This window comes from Lithobates pipiens, unplaced genomic scaffold (genome assembly GCF_037356315.1).
Source record: "Lithobates pipiens isolate NorthernLeopardFrog02 unplaced genomic scaffold, aLitPip1_a1.2 Scaffold_22, whole genome shotgun sequence".
Classification (NCBI taxonomy): domain Eukaryota; kingdom Metazoa; phylum Chordata; class Amphibia; order Anura; family Ranidae; genus Lithobates; species Lithobates pipiens.
Window position 1 is genome coordinate 39,293,352 of NW_027507784.1, and position 24,833 is coordinate 39,318,184.

General features: G+C 43.5%; 1 protein-coding gene across 1 annotated transcript; it reads right to left on the bottom strand.

Annotated features, from left to right (window-relative positions):
- Positions 1–24,539, bottom strand: TBX6 (T-box transcription factor 6). Its single transcript, XM_077449954.1, has 8 exons — positions 24,422–24,539; positions 16,438–16,690; positions 13,927–14,194; positions 13,529–13,675; positions 4,243–4,313; positions 3,758–3,825; positions 2,633–2,924; positions 1–540 (listed from the first exon to the last, which is right to left on the bottom strand). The coding sequence occupies exons 1-8, from the start codon at positions 24,537–24,539 to the stop codon at positions 201–203; spliced, it is 1,557 nt and encodes a 518-aa protein (XP_077306080.1). The 3' UTR covers positions 1–200.
- Between the last annotated feature and the right edge of the window lie 294 nt (positions 24,540–24,833).

The window sequence follows — 24,833 nt, forward strand, 5'->3', positions numbered from 1 at the left end:
TGTGACCACAATAGGATCATGGGAAATATGGTGTATGTCCAGGGCTGGTCTATAGGCACAGGCCTAGAGTTTCAAGACTTCATACCCTTTTGTACCTGACAAATTAAACACCAAATTGTCTCTTCTGTAGTTGGGTTCCTGTTTTGGCCTTAAAAGTCCATCTGACAAGGCTGGCGGCTCGGGCTCTCTTGAAGGGCATCTTACATCCAGCCACCCCCTGTGTAGAGGCGTTGAAGCTGAGCTCCTGAGAACTGCAGTCCTGGCTTGGGCCCAGAATTTGGTAAGAAGTGTTGAAAACGCACATCAGAGTTCTTGGAGTAACCTCTGCTAGACTCTTCATCTGCTCCAGGAGGAGTCCCAGTGCAGGTTGGTGAGCCGTAATTTGCTGTGCAGCTCATTTCCTGCCCATACAGCCTAAAATCTACTTGTCCATCATAGAGCGGGGCGGTGTCCTGAGAGGCTTGAAACGACGGGGTGAACCTCTGCAAGGATGGAGGACGAGGGACCACTTGACCCTGAGAGACAGCAGGTTCTGATTGGCTGGTGGGAGAAAAAAAAATTATGTAGTTAGGTTCTAGTGTTAATGTCTAATACTATACAATGGCTACAATGCAAAAGGCATGGGTAGCTGTGGGAACTTCAGTTTGTGATTGTGTGGAGTAATGCAAACTATTCTACTATTATTACAGCTATTGTATAGCACAGATGAAGCCTAGATCTCATCAGCGCCAGATGCAGATATGAGTTCTGAAGCATTGGGTCATATTCATGGGATTTTACTGGAAGTCTTTTTATTTTGATAACCTGGTGGGTTGTACTATCGTGTTGCTTCAGTTCTACTCTGAAAAATCCATGATTTCTAAATCTTGCACTGATGAGGTTCAACAAGAACAAGCCCAACAAAGCTTTATATGGTATTGCAAAATATACTGAGTATCTGAGAATCAGTGCGTGTGGCGCCTTTAAAATCCAATTTTTTCTTTGGTATTTGGTTTCTGAAACCTTTATTTAGCCTGAATAATGGCTCCATAATTTAGGCTTCCTTAGTGCCAATGGTCATTACCCACCTCATACAAGCTACCCACTGGGACAAGTCCATTTCCTTAAATGTGGTAGATCCCTTTTGGGCATTTATGATATGTTAGCACTCAAGAACACCTAGATACAAGTACCGTATTTGCCGGCGTATAAGACGACTGGGCGTATAAGACGACCCCCAACATTTCCAGTTAAAATGTAGTGTTTGGGATATACTCTCCGTATAAGACTACCCCTCTGGTACTGTACTGTAGATACTGCTGTACTGGTATACCGGTAGATATTTTACTAGTACTGTATGTGGTATAACAGCCACCTTACCAGCGATTTGCTGGTTGCTTTAAACAAATCATAGTCCGGTAAGCTCTCCCTGCCTGCCCAGCCCTCCCTGTCTCCAAGACTAATGTAAAACACGCCCCTTTCACTTGTCTGGCCCGCCCTTGTATCCTATTACCGTACATCTGCCTCTCAGAACTAGCACATGCGCGCCTGCTCCTCTTCGCTCCAGTCCTCAGGAGCGAAAGCTCGTCAGAGAAGAGGTATGGTAATAGGATAGGAGGGCGGGCCAGACGGGTGAAAGAGGCGTGTTTTGCCGCTGTATGTCTTTTTTTTTTTTTTTCGGCATCCCAGACGCCTGCAGCTTGTAGCTTGCATACAGGGCGGATGTCACGGCGGCTGCGGTATTTTGGAGCTCCCTCCACGGCGATCGCAGAAGTTTCCTATAAGACGACCCCCGACTTTTGAGAAGATTTTAATGGGTTAAAAAGTCGTCTTATACGCCGGAAAATACGGTATGTAATTAATCCAATAACAAAAAATTGTGGCACTGCACCTTTAAATTCAGATCATATAATACTATATATGTATATGAACCCGATAGTGGAAAAAAAAAAAATCAAAGTACATAAATCCACCAAAAATTAAATATTGCAATATTGGCACTTGAAATCTTCCAACCACTTTGTGATTTCCACCACCACTTCAAAAATTTGCCTCTTACCAAAAAGAAAGACGCTAAAAATTGAGAGGTCAGATAGCACTTTTTAGATGTCTAAGGGCCTTCACCACACTCCTTCACGGAGATCAGAAACCACCAGCGGGGGTTCTATAGGAATTTAGCTATAACCAACACCACTCAGCAAGCATCAGGATTTCAGTAAGAAACAAGTAACAAAGGCTTCAAAATCTAAAACTGGCCCCTTGAGAACGTCTCCTATGATGAAACCCCCTGGGGTGGAACTTGTGCTGACGTCATCCTACCCCCAGATCGAGCGGTGGCTAGTTTGTTTGCTGTTTTTTGTATATGTTTCCAAATGTGAGTATCTTTCTCTCATGTCAATAAAGAACATAGTGGTTTTACACTATGAAGCCTTGAAGATCGAAATTTTAACCAGCTGTTTTTCTATGTCTTTAAAATGTGGTAATCTCCAGTGGCCTTTTTAAGGTCTGTACATCTGCCGCCACTATTATGAGGGACTTACGTCATGAAGCATAGCATACTACATGAAAAGTGGAGAAGAACAGAGCTGGGCCCCAACAGATTAAACATAGTTAGACTTTTTTTTCAGTACTTTAGAGGTAAAATACTACTTACCATGTATACATGTTGCCAACTCCTGCTGATGGCATCTTTGAGTAGGCCTGTCTTTCTGGAGGCAAATAGGTCTCTGTAGTTTGGGGGTTCATGTCCAGGCTGGCTCCTTGATCCTGATTGGCTGTCATGGGTAGCGTTGAAGGCTCAGTAGCTTCGGCAGAGGGTGGTGTTGGGTTGGGGGGTGTGATGGGGTGGAAGGAGCAGTCAGGACTTGGGAGTGGGAGAGCCAGGCCACTACTGATGTCCAGGGTGGAGTCACAGGGTCCCGAGTAAAGGGGTCTCTTACATTCAGCTAGAGCGCAGAGTTGGAGTAAAGAAAGCAACAGAGAAGACAGGACATACAGTCAGTAAACAAATAGACCATACAGTACAGCATTCTACTAAAAGAAGAACATCTACTTGAAGTTTAGGAACCTCTTTTTTGGGTAAACTGTGCCATGTATGTCCAATCAAATCTTCCCGTCCAATAGTTTCTACTCTGACGATCTGCTGAGTATGACTATGCTATCCATTTCACAAGGTGCTTTATTTGGAGATCCACTGGCAGCGAAGTGAACTAATAAAAGCACATGTGTGAAACAAAAGGCCCACAAGCTGACTTCGGCCCACCAGGCCATTTCATGTGGCCCCCCGCACCTTTCCAACAGCGGTGGCACACCCCTTGTCTCCAACCTACCTTGTCTCAGCAGTCAGCAGCAGAGAGGAGGACAAATCTCCTCCACCAGATCCTCTGGTTCTCCGTGCAGCTGCAGCACCCTCTCATCTCCACCTCTCTTGGTTTTAGCATTGATTAGACTCCGGAAGCTGATTATAGTCCTCCTCCAGACCCTGCCCTTTCTGCTTTCCAGCTCTGTCCCCAGCTTCTTCCCAGAAGCAGCTCAAGCTAAGGGGGGTGCACTGTTATTTAAGGGTTGGTGGGGGACTCTTAACTTCTGATGGCTGGGGGGTCTTGACATCTAATGTAAGGGGGGAGTGTTCACCCAGCCCTTTGAAGGCAACCATAATACTGATGCGGCCCACAATGAAATTGAGTTTGACACCCCTATGAAGGGTTGTTTGGACCCCTTTATTGATTCCCTTCCACATCCATACCTGGGAATGGAGTGCAATATATGAAATGCCTACCTGGCTGGAAGGACTCCTGGTCTTGTTCTGTGTTCACTGGTTTCCTCTTGGCTCTGTTTGAGCGATCTCTGTAATGAAACAATGAGTTTTATTACTTTTGTATCAACGTGCAGTAAAAAATGGATAATCTCTTCTACATTTGGGTTAAAACATCAGAAACAGCTCCACCGGTAAATATTCCAATCGTGTTTTGATTTCACTGGCATGCTGAACCTACTCTAGAAATGCCAACAGTGTTTTGTGTATCTCTTTCCCCCCCCCCCCCCCCCCCCAACCACACAACACAGAATGGAGAGTGAAGCACAAAAGCATGCATGTTGCTTTGCTAAACCTTCAGAAGGTTAAACAGTTATGTTTTTACACTGTGGAGCTAGGTGTTTGCCTAGAGTTCTCCTTTACTTGCAATAGTACTCTTTGGCATCTGGTGCATAATTGACTTTGCTGGAAAAAAAAGCTATGAGAAACTTGGTGTACTTTGTCCCTACCTCTTATTCTTCAGTCCCTCTTCCCGAAACCCCTTTGCAAATGGGTTGGTCTGGATTTTCAGCTGTGTGATCTGCAAGCAAGAAAGTAGAAAATAGATAGAATGTCACCAAAAAAGAAGGTGTCCACTTGATGACCCAGAGGAGGTACCCACCCCCCTGCTTTTCACCACACCTATTCCAACATCTAGAGTGCTAACTTACCATCAAGTCCTATTATCTCTACTGTGACCCATCTGAGATAACCCCATCAACCTTTTCATAGTGAGACTAAAGCCAGACACCAACAAAAACGTTATCTTCTTATATAAAGGAGGGAAGGGTTAATACTCCTGTTGGAATTTAAATACTATCTGTGTCCCTATGGAGGACATTTTTCTGTCTGGCTGTAAAGTCTGGTTTTGTTCCTGTTGACGATTCATATCGCTTCCACTTCCACTACCTGGGCAAGAAATGTGGGGAAGTCTCCCTGATGGGGACATAGGATGAGTATAGACCAGTGGTCTCCAAATTGTGGACCTTTGCTTGCTCTTATTTTGGCATTGGGGCACTATTCCTCCCACTGACACCAATGATGGGGCACTATTCCTCCCACTGATACCAATGATGGGGCACTATTCCTTCCACTGAGTCCTATGATGGAACACTATTTTTCACACAGACACCAATGATGGGGCACTATTCCTTTCCTGACCCTGATACCAAAAATGGGGCACTATTCTTCCCACTGAGACCAACAATGGGGCATTATTTTTCCCACTGATGCCAATGATGAGAAATTGTTTACTCCCATTGACACCAAGGCATTTTGTACTTACATTGGCCACAGTCTTACCCCCTCAAGTCAAACAGACAGTAAACTGGCCCTTAGTTTCAAAAGTTTTTGAGACCCCTGGTGTAGACGAGGCACACTTGATATAGAAGAGCATCACACTTGAGGTTAATACTAAACGTTTTATTGAAATTGACAGTTCACAGGTGATGTTGAGAGCCAATGCCAATTTTGGGCCCTTTCCCTTCATCATGACTGTGACTTTTTACTTTTTCACTTTTTACGGGTATTTGCACTTTTTCATATATATATATATTTTTTAAACCTTCTATCACAAAAAGGGTTTGTTATAGTTTTTTCACCCCTTGTGTGCACTAACACATACACATTTCTTTCTTATTTTATAATTGTCTCGATTTTTGGTATGTAAAGTGTCTACATATATTTTTTACAATTAATCATTAAGTTTATATATATATATATCTGTGTTACACCACACAGGTTCAACTTAGACACTGGTAAAAAAAATTTTGTCACCTAACACTGTTTGAGTATACATATGGGATTTTAGTTTGACCATTACTGTATGTTATACCAAATATACATAGATACTTCCATTACTATATATTGGTTTGGGGTACCTATGGTACTTTGGTATTTTTTGTTAGTAGGTTTAACATTGAGCAACAAAAAATTTTTTTGTATTGTTGCAACTTGATTCATAATCGCATCAGGTTGCACATGTAGTTTGCGACACGTGATTTTTAGTTTTTTGGCTAAAGCTATATTTTATTTGAGATTGAGTGTTGTTTTACCCCCTATAAGATAATACTTTAACCTGTTCTAACATCGTAAGCTCTTGTTACCCCTGCTGTTTTGGAGATTTAATGCGCAACGGATGTGATTAGTAGTCCTCAATACTAGAGTTCCAGGTTTTGTGTCCACTGTCCCCGGTGGCCTATAGATTTACTACACCCACTGTTTATTTTAATTTTGTTAGGGTGAAGTTGAGGTTCCCTCTAGTTTTCTGGGTTTACTAATATGGAGCCCCAATAGACACTATTGGGCTCTTGGTAAAAAGATCTTGATTTTTATTATTATTCTTATTTGTATTTATTTTTATACATTGTAAGGGATCTTCCCGGGGTAGGGTGTGTTTGGACACAGTTCACAGCAGACTTGGAATATATGAAGCAGATCTTGGCGTTTATTCGTGGTACAAACAGTCCAGCAAACAAAACATACAGCAACACCGTGCTTTCTAAGTACAACAAAATAAACAAAAGTCCTAGCCCGGCTGAGCGCTTACTAACAGGTTCTTCTCACCTATCTGACATTTATAAAGACAGCGTCTTTTCGTCTGGATATCGCAGGGTGGGTTTTAGCTCCAGCAGTGTCTGTGCTTGCAGCTTCCTTCAACATACAGGCTGTTCATTCCCTGGCTGGGAGCAATCACCTGCAGGCCTTGCAGAGCCTTTACCTTCCCAGGCTAATTAGGATCAAAGCTCACCTGATCCCAAACCCAGAACTGGATCGGGGGATGTGGAATGACAGGTCCCTCTACCAAACCTACCTGCCATTCCATATAAACCCAGGCCCGGCAAAAATTAAATAACAACTCAGCAGCATATCGCTGCTGAGAAACTGATCCATCCTGGATTTACCATCTCACACTGTGTAGCAACCTAGGTGAGATGTACACCCCCTCGATCACTTCTCCAGTGACATGTCTACATATCCCCCCCCTCTTTTTCAGACCGGAGGGCTGAGCCTTTTGTCCCCACAGACAACTTACCCTCGACAATGCATCAGCATTTGCCTGTAATTTCCCTGGCCTGTGTTCCACAGTGAAATTAAAGTTTTGTAGGGACAGAAACCATCTAGTCACTCTTGCATTTCTCTCCTTGTTTAACTTCATCCATGTTAGGGGGGCATGGTCTGTCACCAACTTGAATTTCCTGCCTAGCAAGTAATACTTTAAAGCTTCTAGAGCCCACTTTACTGCCAAACATTCTCGCTCCACAATGGCATAATTTTTCTCGGCCGGGGTTAGTTTTCTACTCAAGTACGTCACCGGATGCTCCTCACCATTCACTACTTGTGAGAGTACTGCACCTAAGCCTGTGTTAGAGGCATCTGTCTGGACCAGAAATTTTCGCCTGAAATCGGGGGTGATTAACACAGGTGGTTGGCACAAGGCAGACTTAAGGCTTTGGAAAGCCTTCTCGGCCTCTGGGGTCCACGTGACCATTGCTGTCTTTCCGCCCTTTGTCAAGTCAGTTAGTGGAGCAGCAACTGAGGCAAAGTTCGGCACAAATCTACGGTAATACCCCGTAATACCCAGGAAAGCTCTAACCTGTTTCCTTGTCAGGGGTCTAGGCCAATTCTGTATTGCCTCAATCTTATTTAGCTGTGGCTTAATCAACCCTCTCCCAATAATGTAGCCCAGATATTTGGCCTCTTCTAGGGCTAGAGCACACTTCTCGGCATTTATGGTCAACCCCGCATCACTTATGGCATCCAACACGGCCTGTACCTTACAGAGGTGACTTTCCCAATCAGGGCTAAAAATGACCACATCATCGAGGTAGGCAGCTGAGTAATCACGATGTGGTCGCAGAATTAAGTCCATCAACCTCTGGAAGGTTGCAGGCGCTCCATGTAACCCGAATGGCATCACTACATACTGGAATAGTCCATCAGGGGTAGAGAATGCCGTTTTCTCTTTAGCCTCAGCAGACAGTGGAATCTGCCAGTAGCCCTTTGTGAGATCGAGGGTGGTTATGTACCTGGCGTTACCCAACTTCTCAATTAACTCATCTACCCTGGGCATAGGATACGCATCGAACTTGGAGATCTCATTCAACTTTCTGAAATCGTTACAGAACCTCCAAGTTCCATTGGGCTTTGGGATTAGCACAATTGGGCTGGACCATTCACTCTGGGACACCTCAATTACCCCCAGCGCAAGCATACGTTTTACCTCGGCAGATACGGCTTCCCTACGTGCCTCCGGTATCCTATAGGGCTTAAGGTTTACTCTGCTTCTAGGCTCAGTTTCAATGTGATGATGGATGAGGTGTGTACGCCCTGGGAGGTCAGAGAACTTGTTTTTGTTTTTCTGTAGAAATTCCTGAGCCTCCTGTTTCTGTGACACTGATAGAGTATCACCTACCTTGACTGGAGGGATTGGTTGTGACAAATTATTAACAGTATTTGTCGCCACCAAGGATTCCCTGTCTTTCCAGGGCTTGATCAAGTTTATGTGATAAACTTGGAAAGGCTTCCTTCTACCTGGTTGGTGCACCTTGTAGTTCACCTCACTGATCTTTTCAACAATTTCATAAGGACCTTGCCACTTCGCCAAGAATTTACTCTCAACAGTGGGGACTAGTATAAGGACCCTATCGCCTGGGTTGAATGTCCTGATTCTTGCGGACCGATTGTAAATCCTACTTTGGGCCTCTTGAGCCCTCTGGAGGTGTTCCCTTACGAGGGGCATTACAGTGGCTATACGGTCCTGCATTTGTGCTACATGTTCAATAACACTCTTGTATGGGGTGGACTCATTCTCCCATGTCTCTTTTGCGATGTCCAGTAGACCCCTAGGGTGACGACCATAGACCAACTCGAATGGTGAGAACCCGGTGGACGCTTGGGGCACTTCCCTAATAGCAAACATGAGGTAGGGTAATAAATGATCCCAGTCACGACCATCTTTTTCCACCACTTTCTTCAACATATGTTTCAAAGTTTTATTAAATCTCTCCACCAATCCGTCCGTCTGGGGGTGGTATACAGAGGTACGGATGTGTGAGATTTTAAATAGTTTGCATAACTCCTTCATTACTTTCGACATAAATGGCGTACCTTGGTCAGTTAGGATTTCTTTGGGGATCCCAGTCCTAGAGAACATATAAAACAACTCACGTGCAATTGTTTTAGATGCAGTGTTTCTTAAGGGTACAGCCTCAGGATAGCGGGTCGCATAATCCATGACTACCAAAATATACTGGTGTCCTCTAGCTGACTTTACAATGGGACCCACTAAATCCATGGCAATACGCTCAAAAGGCACCTCTATAATAGGGAGCGAAACCAAAGGACTGCGAAAATGAGACACTGGGGCATTAACCTGACATGTGGGGCACGACTCACAGTATTTTTTAATGTCATCATATATGGCCGGCCAAAAAAATCTCTGGAGAACCCTCTCTCTCGTTTTGTCAGTCCCCAAGTGTCCCCCAAGAACATGGTTATGAGCCATGTCAAGCACCTGACGCCGGTACGGCTTAGGTACCAGAAGCTGTTCCACAATCTCATCCTTAATCTTATTGACTCTATAGAAAAGATCATTAGTCACCGAAAAATGTGGAAATCTTTTTTCAGCATCTGGTTCCTGAGGTACCCCATTCATAACAGTAACCTGCTCTCTCGCATTTTTGAGAGTGGGGTCCTGTAATTGTGCAGCCCCAAAATTATCCCTAGACACCTCTAAGTCTAGTATATTTTGCTCAGTGGGAGGATCCTCCTCCCCAACCAGGACCTGCAAAGGAAAACAATCATTTTCATCCTGCATACTTTTATCATTCACAGCGGACAAGGCAACCTCCTTAGAGGTATCCTCACTCCTTTTGGGGATTTCTCTTTTTTCCCAGAGAGCCCAGAATAACGGAAAATCGCGGCCCAATATTACATCATGCATGAGGTTTTTAACCACACCCACTTCATATTGTACGGTGCCTTGTTTAGTCCCGACTTTAGCCCGCACTATAGGGTACACTTTTGTATCACCATGTATGCACACAACACTCATATGCTTGTTAGGCTCTAAGTCCCCAGCCACCAGGCTAGCATGCACCAAGGTTACAAGGCTTCCTGAGTCCATTAACGCTTTAACAGGAAAGTCATTGATTGTGATGTTGCAGATTTGCGGTTCAGTCTCTAGTCCAGGAACTGCAGCACAAGATGGTTCCGCAAATAGCGACTGGCGCCGGCTAGCGTCACATTCCATGGGTTCAGAGGTAAGAGGGCAATGGGCAGACACGTGTCCCGCCTCATGGCATCTCCAACACTGGATAGGGGCTGGTCTCCTTGGCAAGGAGTCCTTTTTAGAGCCCCTTAGCCACCCGGGACCATCACCAGTCTTTTGTCCCTGAGACACCACTTGAGCCCTTATCCCTCCATCAGCAGCCCTCCACACTCCCCCAATAGATGGAAGTCTCTTACCAGCTGACGGCACAGGTCTGGCGCTCCGGGGAGGTGAAGATGCTGCAGGAACATCACGGAGGTAGTCCTCAGTCGCCTGGAACCTCTCCACAAGGTTGACAAGTTCGTTTGCATCCTTAGGATCACCTTGTCCCACCCAGCGTTGCAGGTCAGTAGGAAGTGCTCGGAGGTAGCGATCCATCACGATCTTCTCTAGGATTTGTGCAGGAGTAGAAGTGTCTGGCTCCAACCACTTTCTTGCCAAATGGATTAGGTCATACATCTGGGACCTCGCTGATTGGTCCAGACTGTAGCTCCAGTTGCGTACCCTCCGGGCACGGACCGCAGTAGTAACTCCTAGTCGGGCAAGTATCTCCGCTTTTAGCCGAGTATAGTCCTTGACCTCTTGCTCACTGAGGTCATAGTAGGCCTTTTGAGGTTCACCTGTTAAATAGGGCGCAATTACCTCTGCCCATTCAGCGGCTGGTAACTTCTCTCGCTCAGCCACGCGCTCAAATATTGTTAGAAAGGCCTCAACATCGTCCTCAGCAGTCATCTTTTGCAGCGCTTTCTGCACAGTCCTTCTCCCAAAAAAAATTTCTGGAGCGGCTCCCTCCACTGTGGGTGGATTAGCAACCACAGGCGCCTCTCGATTTGCTATCAGGTGCTCGAGAAGTTGTTGTTGTGCAGCCATCATCTGCTGTTGTGCAGCCATGGACTGTTCATGTCGTTTATTGGCCTCTGTCTGCGCCTGCTGTTGTTGCAAACTCACTTGCATAAACTGCTTCAGCATCTCCTCCATGTTGCTGGACTGTTCTTGGAGTTTAGATGCAGCTTTCACCCAGGACATAAGCAGCTGTAGCCAAGTCTGTCCACACCGTTGCCCCTAGCAACCGTCTGTTGCCCGCATTCGAACACCAATTGTAAGGGATCTTCCCGGGGTAGGGTGTGTTTGGACACAGTTCACAGCAGACTTGGAATATATGAAGCAGATCTTGGCGTTTATTCGTGGTACAAACAGTCCAGCAAACAAAACATACAGCAACACCGTGCTTTCTAAGTACAACAAAATAAACAAAAGTCCTAGCCCGGCTGGGCGCTTACTAACAGGTTCTTCTCACCTATCTGACATTTATAAAGACAGCGTCTTTTCGTCTGGATATCGCAGGGTGGGTTTTAGCTCCAGCAGTGTCTGTGCTTGCAGCTTCCTTCAACATACAGGCTGTTCATTCCCTGGCTGGGAGCAATCACCTGCAGGCCTTGCAGAGCCTTTACCTTCCCAGGCTAATTAGGATCAAAGCTCACCTGATCCCAAACCCAGAACTGGATCGGGGGATGTGGAATGACAGGTCCCTCTACCAAACCTACCTGCCATTCCATATAAACCCAGGCCCGGCAAAAATTAAATAACAACTCAGCAGCATATCGCTGCTGAGAAACTGATCCATCCTGGATTTACCATCTCACACTGTGTAGCAACCTAGGTGAGATGTACACCCCCTCGATCACTTCTCCAGTGACATGTCTACAACATTTATACTCTTTGAGTCCACTTTGGAATGGAAACCTGTTTTTAGGCAGCGCCACTTAACCCGACACTATTTCAGCAAATCCATGACTGTGATGGTGGTTGTGGTCGTGACTGACCTAGAGTCACAGGTCAATTATGATAGAGCCCTTTAAGTGCTGTCAGATGGCCACCTACCATCACAGCTGTGACACTTCCTTCACATCGTATGTGAACTGTCAATTTTAATAAACAATTTAATATTAGCCTCGAATGTGATCATCTGCTATACCCAGCACCTCCTCTACACCTATCCAGGGCTATCTTACAGAGCACCTTTCTGTCTCTACCAGAGAGGCAGCAGCCAACACCCCAGCAACGCTTACCTACATTAGACCTTCATTGGTTTTTATAAACCCTTGAAGGACAACCTAATCCTAGATCACCTCCAGTGATGCCGGACCACATACTGGTCCAACTCTGTCACTCACACATGTGATGGAGACACAGACATTCACGAGTATGCAAAGGGGCAAGTGTCAAAAACAGAACATATAAAGTCCAGATATAATTTTTTTTCAGACTCTTATATCATAAAAAAAAAATCATGTTTCTGGGGTTGAAAGATCTTCCCAGTTTTTAGAACTTGGTGCTGTTGAACAAAGCATCTGTTGGACTGATAAAGGGGACCTGGCTTAACTGGCACCTCTGGGCAATACCACTCAGAATCCCTTGGGTTTATCAGTCCAGTGCACACTCTGTTCAACAGCACCAAGCCCTGATCAAGGAGGACCCTTTGAATGACCAAAATGCATTGGATTTTTTAATCATGAAAGAGTCCGAATAGAATAAAATCTGGACTTTTTACATCCTGCTTTTTGCATTTTCCTCCATGAACACCCAGTCCCTACTCAAGCAAAGAGATGACCTTTGACCGCCACTTCCTGTTTCTTTTGACATCCAGCAAGTAGACATGAAGTGAGGATAACATTTCCCCAAGGGGACACAGATAAGATTAAAAGGTTCACAGAGTTTATAATATAACTTCTGTTGTAAAAAAAGAATTGGGTTTGGGCTTTAAAACATTCCCTTACACACCTACAAATGTGTTTTCTTTCAATCTAAGTTGTCCCATGTTTTCTCCTAACGACGATATCCAACCAGCAGAAGCAATATCTAGAATTACTTTAAAGTTCTGCGTTGCAGTTATGCATGAAATTCATTCATTTTGAATGGCACCCCAATGCACTTGCATTAGAAAAAAGGATCATGTGCAATTTTAGACATATTACAGTGTGTTGGCGGCCTATTCATTTTAAATAGGCTCGCTCAACAAGAAAAGACAGCCAAACACTCCCAGCGCTCAGTGGTCCTCATCAGAGGGATGGCCAAACCAGTGACACATCACATACTCGGTCCAATGCCCGGCGGATGCAGCCCTCCCGGGATATCCAATGTGGAACTACAAAAACAAAAAAAAGGGAAGGCGCAAGCCGATGGTGCATTACCTGAGTAAAAAAGTATTTATTAAAATAAAAGGAAACCAATAGAATGCATACTCACAAAGGTACAGAGGTGCACAGCATATAAATGGAAGGACACCATGAAGTAGAAAGTGAATGTGCTTCTAGAACCTCACATTAAGCACGCTGACACATTTGGGGGGCAGGCAGAGGAGTCATTAGTTACACTTTATGCAGAAACTACAATGCTCTGCTAGTAATCTGCCTGCTATAAGCTATCCAAAACTGAAATATTAGGTTTTTGGGGTGCCCACCCTTTAACAACACCCTTGATCTCACCTTTTCGTTCTGGTAGGCGGTGACGGTCAGGAAGAGGGTCTCTGGGAAGGTGAAAGATGAACACCCTCCCCATCGGCGGCTGTAGACATCCTGAGCTCGGACGATATGGAAACGGGGCTGGTAGCGGTGCATGGAGTGCAGGATGATCTGGAGGAGAGACAAAGTCACAGGACCCAATGTGTATAATGCTTTAAACTTACAAATACCACTGTACTTTATACCCCATCCATGCTGATGAATTTCTTATGTGTGTATAGTGTATCTAGAACCAAAACATTTTCTAGATCTTCAGTGGGTAATCCATACAAGTGGAAAAATATTTGAAATGTTCATATACAGTTTTAACTACATCCCTCCAAACCACCCTCTGTGCTGGTGCCCTCCCATGCATGCCTTACATGTCCCATCTGGTCCAGGGTGTTGTTGGTAAGTTTGATCTTGTGGAAGGAGATTGGCTGCTTCATCCAGTGTGACCCAGGGGCCGGCGAATCCGGGTGGATGTACACTCGCTCCGGCAGCCGCGGTTCCGCTCGTCCGCTGGGCTCCCAGTGGTCTTCCTGCCATTTGTAGCGACTGTTGTCCACTGGGACGATGTCGGCCAGAAGGACATACTTACCATCTGGCTCCAGACCACTGATGCTGACCTTACACTGAGGGAACATCCGTCTGCAAAAGAGAGAGAATGATAAAGGGGAGGAATTAAACATTTTAAAAAGATATTCCAGCTTCACTTTACTTAATACGTTATAATTACAGATATTATAGTTACATTTCTGGGCACCACACTGTCAGAAGGACATGGGAATTGGAGAGTTTAAAAGTGGGCAACTACATTTATCAAAGGGATGAAAGGTTTTTCAAGTGAAGTTTGTAAATGTATAGAACTGGCTTTCTCAACCTTTTAACCCTATAGCAACCCCAAAAATAATTTTCAGGTCTCGAGGACCTAGTCCCTCGAAAAGTCCAGTCGTGTGTACACGGCATTACAATTTATCAGGGGTCAATAGAACAATGCCTCTTATACTGGTGGTCAATAGGAAGAATGTTCCCCCTAAAATGGTGCTCAGAATGCCACCCTTAGAGACAGCTAAAAATATATTTTGTGTCATGCTACTGGCTTTGCTAAGTGGTGCTGAACCTCGAACTCTGTAGGCATCATCAAAAAGGTGGTTCATCAGCCACAGCTCAAGGAACCCCTAGCAACCTCTGGAGGAACCCCAGGGCTCCACAGAACCCTGGTTGAGAATGGCTGGTATAGAATTTAACTAATTATGGATTAAACCCAACTCCAGGCACATTGTATTTTAAAGAAAATAATCCCCTATCAGAATGAAAAAAATAAAATTAAAAAAAAGTGTCTCCTGAAGTACCTCTTCTCTGCCACAAGATGTCCTCAGTCTTATCAGTTGAATGACATCCATTGTCATTTGACCTGTAAGAGGGAGGACTTTGTGTGAGTACAGGGTGTCATGAACCTGTCCTCCAAAGGAAAGTCACCATGGCTCCCTGCTCTCATAGTGAAATGATGCAGAGATTGATGATAATGTCATCATTGCTTTCTGCATAATTGAGGACCACCAACATGTCTGGCCTGAAAACTTCTGGAAAAGGTAGGTATATTAAAGAAATTAAAAACATAAGATACTGCCAGAGGGACCTCCAGTGCCAGAGGGGGAGTCTAAATTAGGCTTTAAAGTTCATCTATAGCAAAACCTTTTTTTTTTTTTGGATGGAGTATGGAAGGGTTTTATTATAACTGGGACTTGGGAGATGCACCCTCTCTATTTATCCTGTTGACAACAGAAAGTTATGGGAAATCACAAATATTACAGTTTTCATAACAATACAAGGTGAAGGGACATCTTCCAACAGGGACACCTCTTTCAGCAATGGCTAATAGAAGATTTGTATCTATACCTTTCTATTTGTAATATGCGTCCCTTCGGAGAGATTTAGTCTTGTCTCAAAGGCACAACCGGAAGGGAGAGGTAATTTCCCTCCTAGACTATGGTTAGTCTAATAGCAATAAAAACTTGTTAGAGGATCTGAACTTTCTCTATACTATCCAAAACTAAAATAACTATTAGGCTGGGTTCACACCGCTGCGGGGGGAGAACCGGATGTGATTCGCACAGCAAATCACATCCGATCTCCGTAGCGCTGCGAGTTCAGCCATACAGATAGTATGGCTGAACTCGCAGCGGTCCCGCAGCAAACTCGCACGGGACCCTTTTTTGGGTCCGCAACGGAATCGGATCGCATGGGTGTTCACACCATGCGATCCGATTCCTGTGCGAGTCGGCAGATCGCACTGCGATATGCCGACGGATCTGGGGGTGTCATTAACATAACATTGACACCCCCAGCCGTCCGCATAGGGCAGTGTGAACTGCCGGCGGGAGGTATGCGATGCGGGAAAACGCCGCAAATTCGCGGCGTTCCCGCATCGCAGCGGTGTGAACCTAGCCTTAAGGATTTAGGTACCTAAGGCTGGGATCACACTACTGCGAATTGGATCTGGGGAGGCGAATTGGATGTGGGTTTCCCCACATCCAATTCGCATAGCAGGAGATTGTGACCGTCTCTCAATGGTGTGAATTGCAATGGAGCCCTGTGTGTCTTTTGGTCCATTTCAGGTCTGAATTCAGCCAAAAATTCAGGCTGAAATCGGACCTGAAATGGTGAATGGAGACGCTCCGGACTCCTGCTGTGAGCCGCCTGTGAACTCAAGTGTGAACCCAGCCCTAAACTGTGAATAACAGGAGGTAGAAGTGACTTGGTATTCACAATCATTATTGGAGGTCCTGGAAACCATTAGAGGTTTGCAGCTCTTGCAGGGTAGGACTTTTGTATTCAATTGTGCAAAACCGGCCCAAAAATATTGATTTTCCTCCCCCAATTTTTCTCACCTGCCAGATTTAGTGATAATCATTTCCGTTCCAATGGCGTGGAATTGTTTCCAGAGCTCTCTGTTCTCCAGTATCATCTTGACGTTTCCAGGCAGACGAGGTGCATCACATGGGGGCTGCGGCTGCCCAAACCCAAGGGCAGGACCAGGGGGCAATGAGAGAGGTGTGAGCGGGGAGGCTCCCAGAATCCTCTGGGAATGGTCCAGCGTGGGGAATAGGCCATCATACCTCTGACTAGCGGGAACCTCAAATTCTGCAAAAAAAAAAAAAAAAAGCACATTTAATTTCTTAGCTCTCTAAAACCACTGCCAGGACAAGGTAATCTAGAGCCCAGGGCGAACATTCACAATCCCCCCCCCCCACAAGATGTATGAGCATTATGTGTCAGCAAAAATCCCCCCCAAAAAATTGAGCACTAAGCATAAATCTACAAATATGCCCCCCTGCTGAAATCCCCCCTTCCCAGCATAAATCTTTGCCCCCCCCATCCCCCAAATCCCTGAACACAAATGCCCTCCCCCAAAAACGGTCACCCCCTCCTAGCACAAATCCTCTACCCCTCAAAATTCAGAAATTCGAAAATAAGAAAGAAAATACGAAAATTCGAAATAACTAACTAATAATAACTAACTATTAAATTATAGGAGTTGAAATTTCCTTTGAAATTTGGCTGTTAGTCAATGTAACGAATACGAATTTATACAAAGTTACGAATTATCCAAAACAACGAATGCCGCAGCTAAACAAATGGAACGGAATGAATTAATAATTATAATAATAAAAAGTTTTTATTATTATTGTTATTTATTATTATGAATTTGTTACGCTCTATTCGTTTAGATACGGCATTCATTATTTTGAATAAATTCGTAACTTTGGATAAATTTGCATTCGTTACGTTCACTAACAGACAAATTTGGAAAGAACTTCCAATACCTATAATTTAATAGTAATAGTTATTTTTCAGGATTTCTGAAATTTCTGATTTTCAGACTTAGAATTCCTGAATGCAAATTTTTGAATATTCGATTATTCCAATTTATGAATTTTTGAATTTATGAATATTCAGAAACATTTGTTAAAGGGTTTTCGTTAATTTGGGTAATTTATCGAAATTCGTAAAAAAAAAAAGAATTCGGAACCAAACAAAATGCACATGTTTACCTCCTAGGACAAATCCCCCCCCCAAACAAAAGTTTCCCCTCCTAGCACAATTCCCCCCCCCCCTTCACCATATCACCCCTTTTAGCACTAACCCCCCAAATCCCCCCCAATTCACTACTCCTAGCAATTTTTACCCCCTGCGGCCCCCCAAATTGCCCCTCCCAACACAAATCCCCTCCCCCCAAAATCTCCTCAAAGCGCCCTCCACCTCACATGAAACCACGGTGCCCAAGGAAACCCCCCCCTTATCCTGGCCTTGTCTGTAATTGTTATGGTTGGACAGCCCATGGCATATCAAATGGGAATAATTAGTGTCCTGTACTTGGGTATTCTAGGGCTTATACTGTTTCAAATTGTTTGGCTATATCAATTACTTTCAAGGACCTCTCAATTACATACTTTATCAACACAACCATCACCAACAGTACCGACCACTTCCTTAGTTTGATTTGGGTCATCGTGTGTGATGGCTGGTTGAATTTGGCACACAATAACCTAGTGCGTAGCCAGCATAGACATTAGGATAAGGGTTAAGGTTAGGTAAAGGAATAGGGTTGTGTTAGAATGAGATTTAATGATAAGTAAATGCATCATAGGATCCCTAGAGTAACGAGAAACTGTTGCGTTGCCTAATATCAGAAAAGTATAGATTCACTTTAAGGGGTATAATTATACAAAAAAAAAAACATGTTGGAAGAATAATCACAGATATTTGCCCAGCCATCAGGAATTCTGTCTGTATGTTACTTAATACATTGATTTCCTATGATCACCAGTGACATCTAGTGGCCATAATGTGCCACAAGAGCTAACCTATTACATGTGTATTTAGTGTGAAAATTACATTTGTTATTTTGTGCTAAAACCCCTTTAGGGCTACATGTCTTACTCCTAGCACCAGGCATGTGCTGATAATATTTTAGACTGCACCATCATTTACAATGGTGCTGTACAAAATGACAAAGAGAGTAACAAACTAAAAGATGAACCAATGTTGGTGTTTTTAAGAGCCACTTTTGTGCCAAAGATTTCTCCTTTTTAATCAATTCCTGAAGGAAGGAATAGACACTAGGCATTTTCCATAGACATAACAAACATTAAGGCTAGCTTTATCCAAAGTCTACAAGACTTATTATGAAATGTTCCCATCGTCCTTATCATAAGTTATGATAAAAGGGTTGGCTGGAGTTTCATCCGGCAAAGTCCAGTTCTTCTCACAAGCCTCAAGTCGGTCACAAGCTGCTCTGTTTGACAGCTAGGTGCTAAATAGCCCTCATGTCCTGCTAATTGGAACCCTGCTGAGGAGCTATGTTAACGAGATGGGTGGATTCCCCTCCTGTTCCCTAATAAATTTAACACAGACCAGATACACACAACATCCTAAATATAAAAGAACCTCAACAAATATATGAGAACCTCAATAGATCTCCCTAAGACGAACGCCAATAGAACTTCACTAATATTCAAGGACATAGATAGGATTTCAGAGGTCTACAGAAAGCCACCAAAACCTCATTCATTTATCAGAATCTCCCTAGAAGCCTTCTATAGTCCCCACAACCTCTAAAATGCTCTAGAACCTTCTGCGGTACAGGCCTACTCCTCCCAAAACCTATAAGTACACCAGAACCACACAACTGTATCCCCTGACCTTGATTGACTCTATGGTTGTGCAGTATATCTAAAATAACTAAACTAGAAATATAAATGAATTATTGAGAAACCTTCAGCAAAACATGAGGTCTATCGGATCTAAACAGGGGTATAAGAACTTATCTTATCCACCTTCACAGGATATCAGGGGTCTACAAAAAGCCACCAGAACCTCATTCATTTATAGTAATTTCCCTGGAAGATTTCTATAGTCTCCACAACCTCTAAAATCTTTCAGAAGAATCATGTGCAATATGGCTCAACTCCTCCCAAAACCCATAAGCACACCAGAACCAAATAACCGCATCCCATGACCTTGATAGATTCTCTGATTGTACAATAGAACTTCAGAAATAAAATAGAATTCTTGAGAAACCTTCTGCTGAATATAAGGTGTATCTAATCCAAACAGGAGAATAAGAACCTAAACATAAAATATCCCTCTTCATAGAATCTCTATAATCCCTCTAATATTCAAGGGCATGGTCTACAGAAAGCCACCGAAACCTCATTAATATATCAGAATCTCCCTAGAAGCCTTTTATAGTCTCCACAACCTTGAATATGCTCCAGAACCTTCTGCAGAATAGCCCAACTCCTTCCAAGGCCCATAAGCACATCAGAACCACACAACTGCATCCCATGACCTTGATAGACGTTCTGGTTGTACACTAGAACTTCACAAATAAAACTGAATTCTTGAGAAACCTACATCAAAACATAAGGTCTATTGGGTCCATACAGGAGAATAATAACCTAAACATAAAATATCCCTCTTCAGGATCTCATGGATCTACAGAAAGCCAACAGAACCTCACAAATTTATATTAATCTCCCTAGAAGCCTTTTATAAACTCCACAACCTCTAAAATGCTCCAGAACCATCTGCAGTATAGCCCAACCTCTCCCAAAACCAATAAGCACACCAGAACCACTAGATTATCCAGCTGTACAAAAGAACTTCACAAATAAAACTGAATTCTTGAGAAACCTTCAGTAGAACATGAGGTCTATTGGACCCAAACAGGAGAATAAGAAGCGAAACAAAAAAATATCCCTCTTCATAGGATCTCAGAGGTCTACAGAAAGCCACCAGAACCTCATTCATTTATCACACTCTCCCTATAAACCTTCCATAATCTCCACAGCTTTTAAAATGTTCCAGAACCCAACTCCTCCCAAAAAACATAAGCACACTGGAACCACACAACTACATCCTATGACCTTGCTACACTCTGGTTGTACAAAAGAACTTCAGCAGAACATGAAGTCTATCCGATCCAAACAGGAAAATAAGAGCATAAACAACCAGAACCTCATTCATTTATCCGAAATCTCCCTAGAAGAAACCCATCATCTTCACAACTGCATCTAATGACCTTGTTAAACTCTCTAGTTGTACAAAATAACTTTTCAAATAAAACAGAGTTCTTGAAAAACAAGACCTTAAATTGGTTGTAAACCCTTACAAACCACTTTGACCTACAGGTAAGCCTAGATTAAGGCTTACCTATAGGTCCAAGAAATATCTCCTAAACCTATACGGTTTAGGAGATATTTACCTGAAGACAGCCATGCGCCGTAGACAGCGGCGCGCAGGCGCACTGGGAAAGCCGCAGATCGCGGCAATATGCAGCGAGTGTCGGCTCCCGTGCGCATGCGCGGGAGTGACATCATCGCTGCTACGGCGAATCACAGCGCTGGAGCAGCGAGACCCACCAAGAAGATGGACGTTCGGAACTACAGGGGACAGCGGTGACATCGCTGGCTTCTGTGTCAGGTAAGTGACACATAATGGACTACTATGTGATGCATAGTAGTCCATTATGCTTTACCTTTGCAGGGAATCAAAGAGGAAGAAAACCCATCAGGGTTTACTTCCTCTTTAAACACAGAACTTAAAGTTAAAATAAAAAATCACTCTTCGTAGGATCCCTCTCCCTATGGAATGCCAGCTCTTGCCATCCTCAATAGACAAAAAGTGGCCAAGGTTTTGCTTATGTTTGAAGCGTGTCATAATTTGCCCTTGTCTACATAATCTAAATCTCATCAGTAATTACTTACTCTAGTATATGGGCACAACATAATTATTATTTTTTGCTCCAGTTTTTATATTTTGAGCTCTATGAATTGAATTGAGTTCCCGGGCCTCTACACCTGCTGTGCCCATTATGAGGGGTTCCCACCATCCCTGTGCTGAGTTCCCTGGTCTGTACACCTGCTGTGCTCATTATGAGGGGTTCCCACCATCCCTGTGCTGAGTTCCCAGGTCTGTACACCTACTGTGGCCAGTATGAGGGGTTCCCACCATCCCTGTGCTGAGTTCCCGGGTCTGTACACCTGCTGTGCCCATTATGAGGGGTTCCCACCATCCCTGTGCTGAGTTCCCGGGTCTGTACACCCGCTGTGCCCATTATGAGGGGTTCCCACCATCCCTGTGCTGAGTTCCCAGTTCTCCACACCTGCTGTGCACATTATGAGGTGTTCCCATCATCCCTGGGCTGAGTTCCCTGGTCTGTACACCTGCTGTTCCCATTGTGAAGGGTTCCCACCATTCCTGCTCAATTTTATAATAATTATTGTGAGAATGTAAGAGGTAGGAACGTTAAAGGGTGAGTGAGAACACAACTTGAAGGTAGATAGAAATAGCAACAGAAACACAACTGGGGCCCCTAAGAGATATAATAATTCAGTTTGATTAAATATCAGCTGTGGATGGATTCGGCCTTTAATTGCAATACTTTCTATTTTCATCTAAAGCCCCATACACACTATCAGTTTTTCTGCTGAGTTTTTCCTTCAGATTTACCAAAACCATGTAGTAGAAGGGCCTGCCTGACTGCATACAGATTTAAACTCCTAAGGTTTGACTTCATATTATATGGTTTTGGTAAATCTGAAGGAAAAACTCAGCAGAAAAACTGATAGTGTGTACGGGGCTTTAAAGTGTCACTATCATGTTCTGCATTGTGGTCAAAAAGGTAAGGTTGAGGGGGTCTCAGAATGGTCCTTAAACAGTCACATGACTTACAGTGCAGGGTCCTCAAGGCAGATAATAAGCACCACCTTTGGGGGGACATTCCCTTAAAAAAATGAATTCTGACTTTTATAATAAATTCTAATTAACTTTAGAGTTACTTAAAGTATTACTAAAGGCAAAACTTTTTTATTTTAGTTTTGGATGGAGTGGAGATGGATTAGAACACCTGTCCGATTTTATTGCAGCCTGTGCCCCCATTAAGGAGATTTATCCTCTCTATTTGTCCTATTTAAAGGGGTTGTAAAGGTAAATTTTTTTTCACCTTAATGCATTCTATGCATTAAGGTGAAAAAACATCTCACACTGCCGGCGCCCCCAGTCCCCCCGTTTTACTTACCTGACCCCTCGGAAATCCCACGCTCGCCCCCGCCGTCCTCTTCACCGCTCAGCCTGGCCGCTGATTGGCTGGAGTGTATGGATTGAAAGCAGTGCAGCCATTGGCTCGCGCTGCTGTCAATCACATCCAATATTTTAAAAAAATAAAACATTTTACTTTACAATCCCTTTAACTTTATCACTGAAAGTGGAAGTATAAGAAAACCCCAACATTTTGGGTTGTCGCTAAAAAAGTAATAGAAGGGAAATCTTCCACTGCTAGTTCTGATGACCTTCCTGTTTTGGCTATGGGACAGGAAGTGAAGGGAAATCTCCGCAATGGGACACAGATGGTGAAAAAAAAAATCTGACAGAGGTTATAACTCTCCCATTCGCTATCCAAACTAAAAAAAAAGTTCTACAGTTCTACTTTAGATATGAAAAGGTAGAAGAGGAGACTAAGAGGAAGAATAAAACAATAGCAAAGTATAACTTTTCCACATATAAAAGGAGGGTAATATAAACATCTATCCAATCCATAGCACATCAACAGGGATCGTGGGAGGAGAATCCTAACCCACAGCAATTTGATATCTTGCTACAACAGTCAATAAGGATAAATGCCCACAGAATGATAAAAAAAATACAACTCTCAGAATCTCAGACAGTTCAACCTATACCCAAGCCAATTATTCATATAGATTTTCAAACAAACGTTTGTGTAGAAAAAAAAAACTCACCAGTACAAACGATATTGACAACAGAGGTTTGAATTTAATTCAAAAATATTTCAAAGTTTGGTTCAGTTTTAAATTTCGATTTTGGAATGAATGGAATGTCTCAAACAAAAAGCGCATACACTATTAGAAATTGTCCATCCTACTCCTTCAAATTTCTTGGTCAGTACAGTTGAAAACGATCACCACCAAAATTGGGCAAAATTAGAGCCCATCCAAACAATCCAATGTGTACCCATTCAAGAAGTCTCTTGTAGCTGGTGGTAGATCTACAGAAGATTGTACATACAATCAGATTGTAATGTTTAGATCTACAGTGCGGGACTGATATAGTTGGCCATATACCAGTAGAATTTCCATTAAAAAATTTCAATTTTTTGAACATTTGTTTGATTTTTTAATAGTTAATGAGGTCATCATTAACTATTAAAAAAAAATCAAACAAATGTTCAAAAAATTGAAATTTTTTTATGGAAATTCTACTGGTATCTTCTGTAGATCTACCACCAGCTACAAGAAACTTCTTGAATGGGTACACGTTGGATTGTTTGGGTGGGCTCTAATTTTGCCCAATTTTGGTAAATCTAAAGGGGAGTGTACAGAAGCGGTAATACATATGGCCAGCTTGTTCAGTTCCATCTTTAACACAGCACTAGGCACTGATTCGGTTGGAGGGCTTTTGGATTCCTTTAGTCCCGTCTCACCATAACCTGTATGGTTGTACAATGAATCTTTAACAACACAAATAAACCATGAGCCGCTCTTAAACAATCCACTTTGATTGGTCCTAAATTGTCACGGTTGTGTTCAAAACTGACAAGAATGACTAAACGAAATCATTCAACATATGGCCAGAATAATGAGATCAGTCAACATTTTTAAAAGGCAAGTTTCCCAGGGACTGGTCCTCCTCGTCAGGGCATTAATACGTCTTTCCGAGCATCGGGGAAGGCATTTGAGACCTCACCCCAAGAACCATAAATATTGCAGCACGCAACTTTTTGTTTGAGATGTAGGGAAGATATAGAAGAAGCGAGAGCCCAACATCTAAATAGACCCCAACATGTTCTCTTACCTGGGTACCTGTAGGCATCATGATGGGCGCTGCTGGTGGGGTAGGTGGGCGGCAGGGAGTGCGGCGGTCTAACGGCATACGTCGGTCCGTATTGCTGGAATAAATCGGAGTGGTACATGGTCTTCAGAGACCAGATATCAGAACATGAGACCTTACAGGGTTCCCTGTAAGACCAGAGACGTGCCAACTAAGATCCTTCGCAACTGGTGTGAGGACAACACATTGACTGATCCTTGAAGGCCCAGCCTACACCTTTTGATGTGGGACCCTCCTGCTAGGTGAGAGGGAATGCTGGGGGGAGGTCCCTTCACACATTAGGACTGAATTAAACTTTATTAAGGACCATTTATGGCTGCCAAGGGGCCTCAGTTTGTCCAGTTGTCAGGAAATGCAGAAATCAGGGACGGAGATA

What these genes read in the sequence shown, in the direction of transcription:
- TBX6 (XM_077449954.1), bottom strand. Translation starts at nt 24,539, where the DNA reads ATGTACCACTCCGATTTATTCCAGCAATACGGACCGACGTATGCCGTT. An exon ending in CCGCCTACCAGAACGAAAAG is followed by an intron (nt 4,314 to 13,528) that starts GTGAGATCAAGG and finishes TCTTGCTTGCAG; the next exon opens with ATCACACAGCTGAAAATCCA. An exon ending in GTTGGCAACATGTATACATG is followed by an intron (nt 541 to 2,632) that starts GTAAGTAGTATT and finishes TTCTCCCACCAG; the next exon opens with CCAATCAGAACCTGCTGTCT.